Source organism: Leopardus geoffroyi, chromosome E3 (genome assembly GCF_018350155.1).
Source record: "Leopardus geoffroyi isolate Oge1 chromosome E3, O.geoffroyi_Oge1_pat1.0, whole genome shotgun sequence".
NCBI classification, from domain to species: Eukaryota; Metazoa; Chordata; class Mammalia; order Carnivora; family Felidae; genus Leopardus; species Leopardus geoffroyi.
In genome coordinates, this window is record NC_059340.1 from 630,020 (window position 1) to 647,673 (window position 17,654).

Sequence of the window (17,654 nt, forward strand, 5' to 3'; positions counted from 1 at the left end):
AGAGGTCAAACGGAATGGTGATCCTGCCCCTTCTTTTTCCCGAGGTAATATTTTTCTTTTTATTCCTAGGTGCCTTCGAAACATTTGCAAGTTTTTAATCTCGTTCATTCCGTTATTACTTTTACTAGGTAAGTAGAGTTCGACCTACTTACCTCAGATGATTCACGGATACACGTAAAGGGGAAAGGAGGGAAAGGGCTGTGGACCTCGGTGCGCGCTGTGCAGAGCGTTGTCTGCACATCAGCTGGTCCCTCTCCTCTTCCAGGTGCAGGCCTGTCCCTGTGTGGCCAGGGACACTTCCTGTCAGGCCTCCCTGTGTTCAACTGGACACGTGCGCCCGGAACCCAGAGGGTGGACGTCCCTGAGGGCACCTTCACACCTGATGCCCCTCATCTGAGCCAGCCGCCAGAGGTAGCCACCCGGGAAGCCCCCTTCTCCGGCCTTGCCCATCCGTGGTCCTCCCAGCAGGTTTTCGTGCTGCTGGGAACGGGTGCCCTGCCCTGTGTTAGAAAGGATGTTTTAACATCAGATAGGCAAGGCTTAAGACTTGCTCCTTAAATGTTCGGAGATAGTTTGGGTAATGCCTATTTAAATTTTCTCATTCCGCTAATTTTAATTAAAAAAAAAAAACAGCGTTTACTGCTCTGGAAAATACAGAGTGTATGAAGAAGAAAATACAACCCCCCATGTCTGCCACGTGGGGAAAATCCCTGATGACGGCCATCGTCACGTTGTGTATCCGTAGCGTTTAGGGGACCTTCCACTGCAGTGTTTGGTTTGTGCTTTTGACTCCAAACTGCGCTTCAGATTATCTGACGCCAGACGCAGTTCTCCGTTTGTGTTGCGGTTGGAACTTTCTGTCCCCGTTGTAGGGCGGCGGCGAGGCTTTCCCCCGGCGTCCGACGAGCGAGGTGGAAAGGCAGGTGGCCTCGTTGTCTGGACAGTGTCACGGCCACGACGAGAAGCTCCGAGAGCTGGCAGCTGTGCTTCGGAGACTGCAGGCGCGGGTGGACCAGATGGACGGAGACGGCGGCGGGACCCTGTCCCTGGTTAGAAGAGCGGTGGGGCGGCCTTCAGGGGCCACACGTGCTGGCGGACTGTCGGGCTCCGAGGTTGTGCCCAGCAGCTCCCCAGGGTCTGTTCTCTTCGTGGGGATGAAGAGTGGGAGAGGCACGGAGGGGACAGGTGGCCATGCCAGTCGGTCGTTGGGAGCCGTGTGCTGTCCCGTGCCCGGGAGCTCCGGCGGGCAGCGCGGAGATCTCGTGCCCGGGTACCGCACTCTGCAGGTGGCTCCTGGCCTGCGTCCTAATCTGAAAATGGCCTGTCACAATTCAGTGACGTTTCATCTCAGTAGGGATTTGCTTTGCACTTCCTGTCAACCCTGATTTGAAAAGTTCAAGTCTGATGTAAAATGTCTCGCGGTCATCAAGCGGTTAAGAGTAGCTGCTTCTCTGTCTGGAACCCTGAAGACAGTCTTGTTTATTTGGTATATTCTCAAGGAGAGACCTGTCAGTCCACTCTCCCCACGGCTGATGTTTATTTTCTTAGGTTCCAACATGCGTGTTTATTCAGTGTTTAGATACTTTGAATTGAAATCTTTCAAATACGGGTTGCCCCTTGCCCTAACAACCTGCTGTTCCCTCACGTCTCTGGTCTCGACCAAGAGCCCCCTCCCCACCCAGCACCAGAGTCAAGGCGTGAGCCCATCTCCCCTCCCTCACTGGTGCCGCTGGCCTCCAGCCTGGGCACCCCCAAGGCCCTGCGCGGAACCTGGTCCTGCCGTGCCCCTGGGCAAGCCTGCCTCTTGTCTCTAAGTGCCAGCACCCCCACACTTGGCCTCGGGGGAGCACTGCCCACCCCATGGCCCCGCCCACCACCTTCCCCACCCACCTTTCAAGTCACTGTCTTCTCACACCTGATGGGGACCAAAAGGAATGTTAGTGGAGTGAATGACCCTTTTCTCAACTCTGGTTTGGCCTGAGGAACATCACTAGTTTTCATTGTGATGTGTTGATAGCATGGGAGGACACTCAGGTGACAGGGCACAGTTTGCACCTTCTCTGCACGGCCCCTGCTTGCCCCCAGCGTGCCCCCCACCTTGCCCACCGCTTGCCCCCCCCCCCCCCCCCCCGCTTGTTCCCGGCTTACCCCCGCTTGCCACCAGTGTGCCCCCCAGCTTGTCCCCAACTTGCCCCCAGCTTATCTCCCGCTTGCCCCCCAGCTTGCCCCCACCTTGTCCCCCAGCTTGTCCCCACTTGCCCCAGCGTGCTCCCCAGCTTGTCCCCAACTTGCCCCCAGCTTATCCCCTGCTTGTCCCCGCTTGCCCCCTGCCAGTCCCCAACTTGCCCCCCAGCTTATCCCCCGCTTGCCCCAGCTTGTCCCCCGCTTACCCACAGCGTGCCCCCAGCTTGTCCCCTGCTTGTCCCCCGTTTGCCCCCAGCTTGTCCCTTGCTTGACCCCCAGCTTGTCCCCCACCTTGCCCCCCATTTGTCCCCTGCTTGCCCCCAGCATGCCCCCCAGCTTGCCCACAGCGTGCCCCCCAGCTTGTCCCCAACTTGCCCCCAGCTTGTCCCCCAGCGTGTCTCCCACTTGCCCCCCACTTGTCCCCAGCTTGTCCCCCGCTTGTCCCCAGCTTGTCCCCAGCTTGTCCCCCAGCTTGCCGTGCTTGGAGTGTTTGTACCCGCTCAAGGAGCATTGGCGTCCTTCATTGATTCCTCAGCCGTTGCTTATTTTTTGTTTTCTTGACCATAAAGTTGGGATGACTTCGGTCACGTCCCTCTGGCCCAGTTGTGACCGGTCTGTTCTTGTTGGCCAGGTGAGAACTTTGTAGATGGGAAGGGTGAATGGGAACTTGGCCCGTTCTTTGCAGACAGGACGGGGATAGTGGGAAGGGTTGAAGCGCGTCCGTCTCGAGGGAGATGCCGGTTTGAAACACGAGATGGCTGGGCTGGATCCGTGATGCACCGCCTACAGCAGCCCAGCTGGCCCCGTGGGCAGAACGCTTGTGGGCGGGCAGAGTCCCATCAGGTCGCATGTGGTCCTAGCTGAGGCAGCCTGAAATACTGTCACCACCGCGGGGCGGGAGGACCGTGAAGTCCTTGATAACACAGTGGCGAGCTCCTTTGCCCGCGATTTGGTTCCTTCTCTTGTGGAGAAAAGAAATGGTAGCTGAAAACAACAAACCCACCGACAAACCCAAGAATCAGTTTTAGAGTACTACAAATGACCAAATTTTATGCATTCTGGGCTCATCTTATTAAACTGAGGTTGTAAATTCGCATACGTACAGATTTCACCGGTCCGTCTGGCACCGTTTTCCAGTATTTACCGGTGTGCAGTGTGAACTGCATTTTCTGGGGTTCACCTGTGCTGGAAAACGCTTCTCATGCGATGCGACTGTCTGTCTCTCGTCTCGTGTTGTGAGCGCGGAGGAGAGCTCATCTGTGCAGCCCTTGCGCTCCGCAGCCTGGTGGGGAAGTGCTCCCGCCAGGTCACGTGTGGCGCCTGGCTGTGTGGCGCTCACTGGGAGCGGCTCACACGGCAGGGGCTGTCCGTGCGGTGTCCCCTGAGAGTCGCAAGGCGTCCACATGTTCGCTCGCATCTGGAGAAGTGGGACTGTGTTGAGCTCCGGGGTTCGGGGTGGGGTGAGGACCCTGAGGGACCCCAGGATGCCAGGCCGGGCCCGGGCGCCCTCGAGTGTTTGGGGCTCTGTACAGAAACGACTGCCAGGTCTTGGCTGCTTGTCCACACCCCTCTCCCATGTGCTCACTCCTGTTCCTTTCCAATCCTTTCCAAGACTGACTCCGTGACCTTCCGCCGGGAGCACGAATCGCGAATCTCAAACCTAGAGGACGTTCTCGGAAAGCTGACAGAAAAATCCGAGGTTTGCATTCTCGACCTTTCACTTGTGGCCCGAGCAGTGAGAGGACATTGGGGTCGGCCCCGGTTGTCCCGCTCCTCAGCCTTTAAAGTGCCTCTTTTAGGGGGCTTGCTGTTGTCCTTTGTAAAACTGAAAAATCTTTCTCGCTGTTGCCTCCCGCCCCTGGTAGCTCCCTTTCATCGCGTTAGCGTGTCTGCCTCACGGACTCTGAGGTGTCTGAGGGGGCCCTGAGCTCAGGTGGCAGCGGGGGGACCGAGCTGTGGCCGGCTCTCCAGGTTCCAGGGCCCCTCTTTCTTCTCGATGTCCCACAGCCTCCCCCAGAGTGACTGTGTCTGACAGACCAGATTAATTTTCTGGTGGAAGAGCTGTTATTATCAGGTATTGGTGAAGGCAGAGGAGGGAGGCCAGGATGTTTGCAGTGATCTGAGCCAGCAAGACCATGGGGCGCTCAAATTCAGGGTCAGCGGGCACCTTCGGACCCAGCGTGAGCCGTGGTGCAGCCCTGGGGGTCTTGGGGCAGCTGCCGTGTTCCGGCCCAGGGGAGCCAGGCGAGCACAGGTCACCCGCTGACCAGGGTGTCTGTGGCACTGCGGAGAGGTGGGCAGCCGGAGAAGGAAGCGAGAGGGCAGGGACGGCCTTCGCTTCGCTCTGTGCCGGGAGGACGCCCCCCTCCGTTCGGTTACAGTTTGAAGAGGCCCAGTTCTCGACTCGCTGTGGTCTCGTTAGCTCCCGCGTCTCTGAACGGACCCTGTTCATCGTCACATCTTTGTGTGTGTATTTGTCAGTTCCTTATCCTGCCACGTTCAGAAAAGACTTGCCAGAGGTGGTGGCAGTGTTCCACTCCTTGTCCTGGGTGCTGGTTACGGGAGCTGCTTGTTTGGAAAATCCATCAGGCTGTCCCATGTGACAGGCACCGCTCTCTGAATACACGTTGTGTGTGTGTTAATAGTTTTCTTTGAAAAAATAAACATCCCTCCCCTGCCAGCTAGCAGGCAGGTCTGGGCTTTGAACTAAAGGGAAAACTCACAGATAAATATATGTAGTTTCATATGGAAACACATGGTTAATTGAGTGTCTGATCTATGAAATGCTAGTATGTAACTCTTGTATTTAAACAGATTTCGTTCTCTCACTTTTAGGCCATCCAGAAGGAATTAGAACAGACCAAGCTGAGAACAGCTAGGTAGGATAATTTTGAATAAATTAAAATTTTGTCTTCTGTGTTTCCTTGTTGTGTGGGACAGAGCGGTCATCGGCAGGACCCCGTGTACACCTCTAGTTACTGGGCTTTGTGGGTGAACACACTCCCACGGCATCTTGGTGGGCGACCCTTGGCGGCACTGACGACAGAGCGGCTCCCTGCGGGGCCCCGGTAGGAGGTGGGCTTCTGGGCCTGGACGCGCACCGCCTCAGCAGCTTCTCCTGCGGGCCGCCCCTGGCCGTCCAGGACCGCCCTTTTCTAAGGGGCCTTCTCACATACAGGACGGGGGCGTGTGCCACACCTCTGGGCTGTGTTTTGGCCGCCTAAACAGCCCTGTCCCCAAGCAGTTTCTGGGGGCGTGCTGTTAGGGTCCTCACTGCCCCGGCCTTTTCTCTGGCACCTTTATCGGCTCCCCTGGATTCTTCTGGAAGTACGCCATTCCCTTCCCTTGATACGCTCGAAGCTGCACATCGTTTTCCACACCCTCCAATTTTATCCATGTGGGCCCTGTGCACCCCCCCCCCAATTTGTGTTTGTGACATGACACCTGTGCCCTTCTGTCCCTCCTGTCACTCCTGTGGCTCCACGTGGGGGACCAGACGATGAGTTCTAACTTTGCGCCTTCCTGTCTCTGGCTCTTAGATCCCGTATCACTATTTTAGACCCCATATATCCTTCCGTCAGGATGGATATGAGTGTTAACAGCACATCTTAATTCCCTTTCAGAGCCTGTATTTCCACAAGAAGGTTTGTTGCTATGCCGATATGTGGGTGCTAAAATGGGTTTCCCGGACTCTCCTGCCTGGAGACATGTAGTGTTGGTGGCTTACCAACCACAGCTGCCTCTAAGCAAATACAATATCACGATATTTTGCGTCATAATGTACAATTTCTACATAAAAATAGGAATTACTAAGACAAACTCTGAAGCCGTACGTTTTTCAGTTCAGTTACCTGTTCCATTAGCATGAAAGTTTCATGTTCAACATCGTAATGGTTGTTGATAAATTTGTCTGATTTTAGATGTCTTTTTTATAGTTTTGAGGAGATAGATACAGGTTTTATTTTTATAATTTATTTATTTATTTATTTATTTATGATTCTCTTCACATCTGTTTATTTTTGAGGGAGAGAGAGTGCCTGGTGGCGAGCGGGGCAGGGGCAGAGGGGGAGGGAGACACGGAATCCGAAGCCTTGCTGACAGCTCAGAGCCCGACGTGGGGCTCGAACTCATGGACCGCGAGATCATGACCTGAGCTGAAGTCTGACCCTTAACTGAGCCACCCAGGCGCCCCTATTTATTTCTTTTAGAGATGTGGGTTTTAAGTACTAAGTAGTTTTGAGAGCTGTCTCCTGCTACGGACAGCCCCTGGGACCAAGTAGCATGTGTTAGACATCTTACCTGAACACCAGGGCACGTTTGTGTGTTCATGCGTGCACTGCTGTGGGAGAAGGTCTCTTTGGGATTTGACTTGACACGTCTAAGTTTCCGTGTTAAGGTGGGACAGGTCACTGTGTTCACAGTATTGACTTGTCTGTGGGGTTGTGGGTCCCTCCACGTGTTTATCGCACGCGTTTACTTTAAGCCCGTGCGACTGGGGACGCCTGACTTCCTTCCTCCTCCTGATTTCCCAGTGGGCTTGAGGAAGAGCCGCACCTCCTTTCCATGGTTAAGCAGCTGGAACTGGAGCTGGGTCATCTGAGATCAGAATTGTCCAGGTGGCAGCATTTGAAAACCAGTTGTGAGGAAGTCAGCACGATACACGGAAAGGCAAGTTGTAAAATGTTTTATCATAGAAAATATTTATTTATTTATTTATTTTTTCAACGTTTATTTATTTTTGGGACAGAGAGAGACAGAGCATGAACGGGGGAGGGGCAGAGAGAGAGGGAGACACAGAATCGGAAACAGGCTCCAGGCTCTGAGCCATCAGCCCAGAGCCCGACGCGGGGCTCGAACTCACGGGCCGCGAGATCGTGACCTGAGCCGAAGTCGGACGCTTAACCGACTGCGCCACCCAGGCGCTTCTATCGTAGAAAATAAACACTGTAGTTGAACTTTTATGTTCGTGAACTTCAACTTTCTTTAGAACTTTTATTATATCTGAAGTTATTTACTTATGTACATATTTATTTACTTTGAGAGAGCATGCAGAGGAGGGGCAGAGAGGATCCCGGGCAGGCCCCATACAGTCAGTACAGTGCAGTGCAGAGCCTGATGCCCGGCTTCATCCCACGAACCATGAATGAGACCACAGTCTGAGCTGAAGTCAAGAGTCGGACGCTTAACCGCATGAGTCGCCCTACATCTGAAGTTTTAAACCTTTAAAATAGCATTTAACATTTAACATAAAATAGTTAATACTCAGCTCTCTGTTAGCACCTAGGTGTGCGTCTGTCCACACTTGGTGTGCAGATGGCCATGTGCCAACGTTGGTTTGGGGGCAGGCCATTTTGTACGTCTTTTCACCAGAGTAGGTTCGCACGGCACTCTGACGCTTAGCTTCCTGTTGCCACATATCCCGGTGATGTTTCAGGCCCCAGTTTCTTTATGCAAAAGAGGAAATCCAGACATTTATGCTGCATGAAAATGGAAAAAGAAACATTTGAATGGCAAAAGCTATCGTAAGTCAGAGTCGGACAGTAGATTGGGAAAAAGTGTCTGCGATACAGTTGATGAAATCATCTCTGCTCTGCAAAGAGCTCCTGGCATTGGCCACAGCAAAGACAGTGGGGACGTGGGCGAAGCATGTGAGCAGGTCACTCGTTTCCACTCCTCGGGTTTGCAGACGAAAGTGAACACCTGTCCTTTGGCCCTCAAAGTGGCCGCGAGAGGGAGGACAGACCCACCCCCACCCCCCAGCACTGACTCAGGGAGACGGCTTCCTTGTGGCTGGTGGGACTGGGTACCTCCACCCTCGTGGGGGAGATCTTGGGATATCAGCCAGTTACACAGAGGCATACTCCGAACCTGGCAGCAGCCCGCTTGGGGCCCCCGGCAGCAATGAGAGCGACAGGCAGACGGAACCGCGGAGGCCGTGAGGAGCCTTGCAGGGTTAGTGCTGGAGGGCTCGCAGGGCTGGAGGCCGTGGCACATCTGTGGCCTGTGAACGAGGGCCGCCGTTCACGCGGGAGCAGGGTGTCCCTAGGGCGGAGCACTGCGGAGCTGTGCAGGGGGCCAGGTGGGCCTCCCGGCCTTGCTGTGGGACTCTGTGCTTTCTCCTGTGCATCCGTCCGTGCCGCATCCATCACAGAGCCAGGGCGGGTAGAGCGAGAGCACAGGGGCATTTCTGGCACATGGACAGTCACACGTATGTTGTTTACGTGACTGCTTCCTTACCGCACCGAGTTTGCAGAGCGGGGGCTCCTTCCTCTGTGCACCTGACCCATGAGTCACTCCCCCAGTGAGTGCCTGCTGAGGGGCGCGTGCAGGGCGACCACGTTGGAGGAGCCTCCCTTCCCTCGGCCCTCCTATAACGTATTCCAACGCTTTTGGAGAGCTCCCCGAGTTTAACGTGAAGGGAGAAAGTTGTCACAGTTACATTATGGGTTTTGGAGAAGGTTTGTGGTCCTTTCGAGGTGTTAAGGTGACAGAGATGAGGCTTTTAGATGGTTTGGTTAAAACAGTAAGTTCACGTTCTGCTTACTAATGATTTTACTAGGTGGACGCCCAAGTCAGAGAAACTCTCAAGCTCATGTTCTCCGATGAGCAAGGCGGTTCTCTGGAATGGCTGCTACAGAAACTTTCTTCCCGGCTCGTCAGCAAGGGTGATTTGCAGGGTTTGTTGCGGGATTTGGAGCTGCAGGTGCTGGAGAGCGTCACCCGCCACACTTCTGTGACACAGCAGGTCTCCGGCCCTGAGACCGCGCCGTCTGCTGCGAATGAGGCCGGGGCTTCTGGGATAACGGAAGCGGTAAGTAGGCAATGGGAAATGTTTGAGGCGTGTATCGTGATGGAACTGATGACCTGGTTACCGAGCTGGCAGATCCTGAGGTCTTACCCGACGAGGGTCCCCCAGGGATGTGGTTGTGGTCGCAGAGGTGCTTGGCGCCGTGTGGGGTACGGAGAGGGTGCCAGGTCGGCAGGCTGTGGCTGCTCTCGCTGCCGGTCAGCCGCTGCCTGGGGACCTGGGCTCTGGAGCAGTGACCGTCGTGGCTGTGTGTGAGCCCCGGGTCAAGGGTGGTGCCGTCCCACCTCCACGTGGCGGCCCTGTGGTCTGGCGCAGGGCTGACACTCCCTGTGCCTGTGAATTCTGCTACAGTTAACTGAAGATGCCTTTCTAGTAAGACATCGGGCCTTCATTTCTCTGTCAACACCTGAGCCTTGTTTGGCCCCCACTAATGCACGTTGCCTCCGTCCAGCAAGCGCGTGTCCTTGTGAACAACGCCCTGAAGCTGTATTCCCAAGATAAGACCGGGATGGTGGACTTCGCCCTGGAGTCTGGTGGTGAGTAGACTGAACACGGTGGTCACCTGCTGGCGGGCTTGCAGACGCGACCACTGCTACCTGCCCCGATCCCATGTGGCCCCGAACCTGCTAGAACTAGGTAGTCCCCGGTGCTCTTGATTTAGCGTGTGGTCAGGTTCTCCCACAGAAGGCTGGTGTTTATGCTCACACATCCATGGGCGTGAGCCCGTGTAACTGTGGGCATCAGCAAAGTCCCAATTTGGGGGCATTTGAGTAGCTTTTAGATTTTTCTAGCTACATCAGAGTTTACTGCCACAGAAATATTGCTTAAGTATTTACGATCTTTTGCGTTGTAAGGTGTGTTTTTTTTTAAGTAGTGAAGTACAGTAATTGATACCAGAAAAGCGGTTTTTAAATGGTTTCCGAGAGCACTCGATACGTGAACACGTGTTGTTTAGGTGTCCAGTGAGCGATGTTTAAATGCCTGCTGCGTGTGAGGAGTGTTCTGGGTCCCGGCCCTACGGGAGCTGTCACTCTGTAGGGGACACAGATGACAGACAGGAAGTAGCCAGTGGTACCTGTCCGTGAAAACGGCTGCTGAATACGTAGAGCGATGGGGATGCTGTTCTGGTTCCGAAAAGACATCAAGGAGAAAATTGTGGTCCATTAAGTCGGGGAGGTGCTGCGTGCCCAGGCTCAGGGCCCAGGTGTATTTGGAGGAACAGAATTGCGGTTTAGGGGCGCCTGGGTGGCGCAGTCGGTTAAGCGTCCGACTTCAGCCAGGTCACGATCTCGCGGTCCGTGGGTTCGAGCCCCGCGTCGGGCTCTGGGCTGGTGGCTCAGAGCCTGGAGCCTGTTTCCGATTCTGTGTCTCCCTCTCTCTCTGCCCCTCCCCCGTTCATGCTCTGTCTCTCTCTGTCCCAAAAAAAGTAAATAAACGTTGAAAAAAAAAAAAAAAAGAACTGCGGTTTAGTGTGGCGCCCGGTGGGCTCAGTTGGTAGATCGTGGGACTCTTGATCTCCAACTGATGAGTTCAAGCCCTGCGTTGGGCTTCATGCTTCGTGAGGCCTACTTAAAAAAGTGAAATTAAATTTAAAAAATTAACAAAGAATTTAAGAGGATTGTGGTTTGGTGAAGTGGTTCGCACACTTCCCGTCACCTGCCTCCTCGGGGACGTTCGGGACAGCGCCTGGATCAAACACAGAGCGTCTCTGTGAAGAAATGGGCCTATGTCCATGCCACACGAGACAGGTCGAGACTCCAGGTGACATGATGTCTGTTCGGGGAAGGTTTGGCCACCATGTGTGTAAGAGAAAATCTTAGTTTTCTGAGTTTTTAAAATCTAGGAATTGCAGACCAAGGGTTAGCAGACCAACATTTTCTCTTAGGGGGTTCTTTTTTAGAGCGAGGGTGTGCGCGTGTGATCTGGGGCAGAGGGAGAGAGAGAGAATCTTCAACAGGCTTCACACCCACACGGAGCCCGACGCGGGGCTCAATCCCATCACCCTGGGACGCTCAACCAACTGCGCCACCCAGGTGCCTGAAACAGAGGGTCTTGCCACGCGGTAGCCAGTGCAAGCGTCGGGGAGCCCTGCACGGCGGCAGGGACACGGTTTACACTAACCCAGCCCTTGAGGAAACCCGAGCGCCGCCCCTGGTCAGGAGCCCGGTCCCCGCTGGCCCCACTGCAGCCGCGGCCGTGATGCCGGCCGTCTGTGTCTCTGCAGCGGCGCCGCGTGCTGGCCCGGAGCCTCTGTTGCGAGCAAAGTCCGCCACGTTCTTCTGATGCTGAATGGGAGTCAGGAAGGCCGTCGACTCTTCTGTGTGTGTATTTTGTTGAGAATGACTGTTCTAGAATATCGTGATAAACACGTTTTTGAAATTCAGTGATTTGTGAAGAAACTGTTTGCAATTCTGAGACATCAAATGCTCTTCTAACCATTCAGCTGGGTCATTGTTTTCTTAGAAGCCTAACTAATCCTTACAGATTTGTATGTCATTGATTTGGAATTTGGGCAGTTTTGATGAGGTTGAACTGAAGGTTCTGTCACTACGCAAGGCATTTGTCGACTCTGTTTTTTACAGTGTCTGTACTTAAGGACGCTTTTTGTTTTCAGTGAGAATAGGATGTTTAAAGACACAATACAGGGGCGCCTGGGTGGCGCAGTCGGTTAAGCGTCCGACTTCAGCCACGTCACCATCTCGCGGTCCGTGAGTTCGAGCCCCGCGTCGGGCTCTGGGCTGATGGCTCAGAGCCTGGAGCCTGTTTCCGATTCTGTCTCCCTCTCTCTCGGCCCCTCCCCCGTTCATGCTCTGTCTCTCTCTGTCCCAAAAATAAATAAACGTTGAAAAAAAAAAAAAAATTTAAAGACACGATACAAAGGTTCAGAAATTCAAGTCTGTTGATCAGTGAGGTCAGAATCACTTTCTCTTCTTGTTTGAGTTCCCAGCGCCCAGGTCTGCCCCCCACAGTCAGGGGAAGTGCCCGCACATGCGCGCCTGTGTAGGTGTCCTGAGGGGTTTGATGGACAGCCACACTCGGGAGCCACGGCCTCTTAGAATACAAGCTTCTGGGGAGCTTGTATTTGCATTTGTATGACGTTTTAATTTGTTGTTGTTCCCCACGCCAGCTCATGTGCCTTGCCACCAGCATCCTGTCTGCCCTGTTTCCTGTTGAGGGGCAAACTGGACCTTTCTTCTTTTTTTTTTTTTTAACACTTCTTTTTTTTTTTTTTTTTTTTTTTTTTTAATTTTTTTTTTCAACGTTTATTTATTTTTGGGACAGAGAGAGACAGAGCATGAACGGGGGAGGGGCAGAGAGAGAGAGGGAGACACAGAATCGGAAACAAGCTCCAGGCTCTGAGCCGTCAGCCCAGAGCCCGACGCGGGGCTCGAACTCACGGACCGCGAGATCGTGACCTGGCTGAAGTCGGACGCTTAACCGACTGCACCACCCAGGCGCCCCTTAACACTTCTTTTTAATGGAGATACAATTCACATAACCTAAGCTTCACCCTTTGAAAAGCGTCTGATGTGGCGGGTTCGTGGTCACTGCGTCGTGCAGCCATCTCGCTCCAGAATACTTGTGTTGCTCCAAGGAGACAGCTGGACCTGGTAGCACACGACCCCCCCCCCCCCCCCCCCCCGCCGCCGTTCCCTGAGCAGCTGCTGATCGAGCGTGTCCCATCGCTGTGGCCTGTCCACAGTAGGCCCTCTGAGAGCAGACGCACCTGTCAGGCAGCTCTGGTGCCTGTCGACTTGTCATTTATTTAGAAAGAGGAACAAAAGCTCGTTGAGAGTCGCCGTAGTGCAGACAGGCGGGGCTTCCCTTGTGTCCCGAAGTGGCTGCAGCCTCTGAATGCCCGACTTGGCAGAAGAGTGAGCGAGCCTGGGGCCCATCATAGAGTAGAGGGTTCCCTGTGGACACAGACACCTGCACGTGAGCCCCCGCGGTGGGGACGGGCCCCCCGTGACCGCTTTCCCGGCGGCCGGTGCAGACGCCCAGGCAGCTCCGACCTCTGCTTTCAGGTGGAAGCATCCTGAGCACTCGCTGCTCGGAGACGTATGAGACCAAGACCGCAGTGATCAGCCTCTTCGGGATCCCGCTCTGGTACTTCTCCCAGTCCCCCCGCGTCGTGATCCAGGTGAGCCGGCCGGCCCGGGGTCTGCGCACAGCCCCCGGCCCCACCCCGATACCTCTGATCCCCTCGCTGTGCTCGTGTGCCCTCGTCCGCGAGTCTGTCCCCGCGGTCCCCGCAGAGGCGATGCTCCGCTGTGGCCACGCTCACGAGGACCTTCCCTCGTGAGACAAGCTCGCGCTTTCTTGGCCTTTAAAGAGGCAGAGCAGGTGGACACGGTCGCAGCTCAAGGAAGGTGCCTCCGCGGGACTGAGCCCCGGGGGCCTGGGGGGCCCGTGCTCACACAGCATTTGCGGCTGCCTCTGTCCGGGGTGTCCGCGGGCTGCCCTCAGCACACGCTGCTGCTCCGCGCCCGTTTTACACGGTCCGTCCCCAAGACTCGGGAGGAATTTCAACTGTATGTTGGTTTCCCTTCAGTTCTGAAATGCTGCCTTGTGTTAATGACAGTTTTGAAGAAAGGTCAAATGATTCCTTTTGTGGGAACTGTGCACAGGATAGCTGTCTTTCACTTGGAAACACATCCAGTCTTAGAGAATTCGTGAATTACCGTGAACATTTAAGTATCGGTAAACTTAACATTTCGGAGCTCGGGTGCTGTCCCGGGAGCCTGGCTGTGGTCTGGTGCGCGGGACCGGCTTCCCTTCAGTCCTGAGCGCGTGTCGGGTGCCGCAGCCTGCCTGGCGGCATGCCCATCGCTGCAGGCGGGCGGACCCCACGGCGGGTGCGCACCCCCAGGCGCGGGGCGGACGGCCACGTGCCCCTGCACCAGTTTGTGGGCGCTCCCGGGACCCCGGCAGTTGCTGCCTTAGCTGCAGGGTGGGGCCGTTTGCCATCATAACAGTTCAGAGGTCTTGATGTTCCTGTCATCCCCCCGGTACCACACTGGCCCATGGCAGTCGTGCCCGCTCCGCCGACTGCATCGGTGGCACTCTGTGTTAGGCGTGCGTGAGGAAGGGACTGCTCTGTGAGGAGCACCCACACGGGAACCTGGACGGGGAGGCTGCACGTGAGGCACTGGTGCCTGCAGACACAGGACTGGCTCCTACCTCCACAACCAAGGCAGGGCAGCCGAGAGAGTGTCCCCCAGCCCCCCAGGGCTCAGGCCCAGACCTTTTGGTAGAGGGCACAGCCAGGGCTCACTGAATGGTGCCACCCTCCAGGGTGCTGGGGAAGCTGTTCCCAGTGAGGGCACCCTCCGTGCACAGAGCTTAACCCTTGAGGTCCCAGTCCATTTGCACAGGGCAGGTACAGAGGATACATAAATCAGGAACGAGGGATCAACCAAAACTGAGTACAGGCGTGAGCAAATACACAGGTGTCGCTGTGTCTGTCCCTTCCCCTCCTGCTCCAGCTCACGAGCAGCTGCCTGCCAGGGACCCTGCCTCGTTCACTTGGTGCTTTCTGGCCAGCACAGTGCATGCACCAGGCCCCCCGTCACAGGCATGGTGGCTTCTCTCACAAAAATATCCCTACGCCTGTGTCGTTTTGTATTTTGCCAGTGTCTCTTAGGGACAGCAGAGGGTAGCTGGGTCAGAGGGTAGATGCTAGGACGGGCTCTGCTGGACAGCGCCAGGTTACGGAGGGGCACGTTCTAACTGGCGTGTGCTAGAGTCGACGCTGCCCCCGGTTCAACGACAGACACTGTCAAACCCGTGCGTTATTGTTGATCCTTTCGGTGAAAAAGGGTAACCACCTGTCGTTTGAATTTGTGTTTCTATTGTTATTACGTACCATGCAGCATCTTTTCATGTGTTTGAGGACCATTTAAATTTACTTCTTTTAAAAAATGAGTTTGTCTTGTCTATTTTCGTTTAAGGTGCTGGTTACCTTAACTTTTATGAAACTCATTAACATACCGGAGATCGCCACCCTCCGGAGTTTAAGTTGCGAAGGCCTTTCCGCATTTAGTCTTTTGATCTTGCTTATGATGGCTGTTTACCGTGTAGAAGTCTGTTTATCACTACGTCGGTATTACTAGTATCTTGTCGTTGCCGCGTGTTAAGTTTCAGATTGTCAGATACGTTCTTCAGGGCTCGTTCAACCTGCAGTTGACCCTCAACGACGGGTTTGAGCTGTGCGGGTCCGCTTCTGCTCTGTCCTCCCCGTCATGAGCTCTGTGGTGCTGCTTCTCTCTAGTTTATTTCATCGTAAGAATGCAGTGTATCGCCCATGCAGAAAGTGTGTGTTGCCCATGCAGCAAGCCCTCTGGCCACCTGTAGGCTGTCAGTGGAGGTGCTGGGGAGCCAGAGATTATTCGTGGGGTCTTCACCGTGCAGGCAGCTAGTACCCCCGCCCCCGGGCCGTTCCAGGGTCACATGTATTAAGTTTTCGGTTTTTGCCTTTTCCCTAGCCTGACACCTATCCAGGCAACTGCTGGGCATTCAGGGGCTCCCAGGGCTACCTCGTGGTGAAGCTGTCCATGGAGATCCACCCGACCAGCTTCACTCTGGAGCACATACCAAAGACGCTGTCGCCCACGGGCAACATCACCAGCGCCCCCAAGGACTTCGCGGTCTACGTGAGTGAACCTCGTCCCGGCTCTCCCCTCCCTTCAGTTCCGGAACCTCCCTCAGAGGAGCCCAGAAAAGGCTGTCGACACAAGTCTGTGTCACCGGCCCCCGTCCCCCCATCCGTGCTCTGAGCAGGTTACGTGCGGAGGGAGACGGTCCAGTCTATCTCAGGGAGGCCAGCGGGCGTGGACTGTGCTCGCTGCCCCCCGCTCTGTGGGAGTGCTGCCCTCAGGACCAGTCCCTCCGACCCGGAGAGTTCTGTGTCTAGAGAACGTTTGCCCATTCGGCCATAAAGGCAGGCGTGACAACTATACACTGCCGAACTTACAGAAAACTCCCAAACACGAAAGTTGGAGAAAGAGCCCCCAGAATCCCAGCACCCAGAGAACTCATTGTTCATATCCTGGCGTTTTCTGCTCTGTCCACTTTTTTCCCTGTAAAAGATACAGCCGAGACGGCACAGTTTGTATTTTGTGATGGCGACAAACGCTTTGTACGCATCTTTAAATACGTGAAACACCGTCACGTAGCGAGGCGCTCGTGTACCTTTCCACTTCTCCCGCTGTCGCCGCAGCTTCTGTGTTGGGGGCCGGTGGCCGTACCCGCGGTCTCCCTCCCCCCCTGTAGACTGGATGCTCACAGTGGCACCACCGTGTACCTCGTGGCGGGGGGGCGGAAGGGGGGCGTGAGCGTGCCCTGGCCAGTGCTTCGCCTCACTGAGCCCTCTGGTCCTGACCTCCACTAGCCTGGCCGGTAAAAACGGCCTACTTGGTCTACGCTTCTGTGTTTCACATGCACGTTTCCTCTTTTGTAGGTTCGTTTTGTTTTTATTCATTTATCTTCCGGGAGTCTTAGTTTCCTTAAGCACATCTGAGCTTTTTCCACATAGAAACGCCCGTCACGCGTCCCTCTTACAGACACGCTTCCCAGTGTGCGTCCTGATGCTGCACGTAGCCACCTCTGCTCGTCCTCTGTCACTGCTTCCACGCTTCGCACGCAAGTCCCTTCCCGCTCTGACCCACTCTGACAGTCGCCTGTGCTTCCCACTGGCTGCTTCCTTGATGCGCCAAAATACAAACAAAGTCACCCCTTAGCCACGTTAAGCGTGCGGTTTGCTGGATTCGGCGCGTCCACGAGGCTGTGCCGCTGCCGCGCCATCGGCACGGAACTTCGTCTTCCCAAAGCGAGCCTCCGTCCCTGTTCCACACTAGCTCCTGGCGGCCCGTCTGCCCTCGTGCGAGTCGGCCTCCTGCGGCTTCACAGCCTGCTGAGCCGCCGTCCTTTTCCCGGGCTCATCCGATGCCCTGGGGCTCCGCTGTGGCGTGTGGAGCGCCGCGGGCCGGGCGGTCACAGAGGGGTGCTCCTCTCTTGCTAGCTTGCCGGTTCCAGCCGTGCTTTTCCCTGTCCACGTCCGAGAGGAACAATACCTCCCTCGGGGGCCTGTCGTGAGCTGTGTGGTTGTGGAATGCCCAGCATTTACCAGGTCTTCTGGAGAAGGCCTTATTCCTGCTTTAATCTTCCCAGATTGTGTAGGAGGAGAGCGGTCTTCGTTAACGCAGTGTCGTTTTTCCATTTGTTAACGGCTGTGTGGCTTTGGTCTCAGGGACTAGAAAACGAACACCAGGAGGAAGGACGGCTCCTGGGACGGTTTACATATGATCAAGACGGGGAGCCCCTCCAGATGTTCCACACGCCGGTAAGCACTTGCGCGGCTCGGCCTGGCCCGTGGCTTCCCGAGGCCTGACCCGCACTCCGCCTGCTCTCGGCTCAGCAGGACCCCGCTGGCCTCAGCAAAGCTGCCCGGTGGGGTCCGTGGGCATCAGCCTGAGCGAGTGACCCTGAGCCTCCTGACTTTTCCCAGAGGAGCCTTCTTAGCGTGTATCTGGTTCCACGTGCATGTGTCCCGTTGCCGGAAGCCGAAAGTAAATCTGGGGCCCGCTAGGAGTCCCGTTTCTACCTGAGCTACGTGTCCTAGGACACGTGACTTAGTTCATACTGAGAACTTAAGCGTCCAGCT

The 17,654-nt window shown here is 55.4% G+C and overlaps 1 protein-coding gene across 22 annotated transcripts in view; it reads left to right on the forward strand.

Moving 5' to 3' along the window:
- Nucleotides 1–17,654, forward strand: part of SUN1 (Sad1 and UNC84 domain containing 1) — a 53,920-nt gene that overhangs the window by 34,511 nt on the left and 1,755 nt on the right. For all 22 annotated transcript variants that reach the window (XM_045460679.1, XM_045460680.1, XM_045460676.1 and 19 more), the window contains 11 exons: nt 70–128; nt 266–411; nt 873–1,049; nt 3,797–3,883; nt 5,020–5,063; nt 6,717–6,852; nt 8,744–8,995; nt 9,444–9,528; nt 13,018–13,133; nt 15,478–15,645; nt 17,241–17,333. In XM_045460679.1, coding sequence (XP_045316635.1) covers nt 70–128; nt 266–411; nt 873–1,049; nt 3,797–3,883; nt 5,020–5,063; nt 6,717–6,852; nt 8,744–8,995; nt 9,444–9,528; nt 13,018–13,133; nt 15,478–15,645; nt 17,241–17,333 — 1,363 coding nt within the window. The remainder of the gene's footprint in view (nt 1–69; nt 129–265; nt 412–872; nt 1,050–3,796; nt 3,884–5,019; nt 5,064–6,716; nt 6,853–8,743; nt 8,996–9,443; nt 9,529–13,017; nt 13,134–15,477; nt 15,646–17,240; nt 17,334–17,654) is intronic.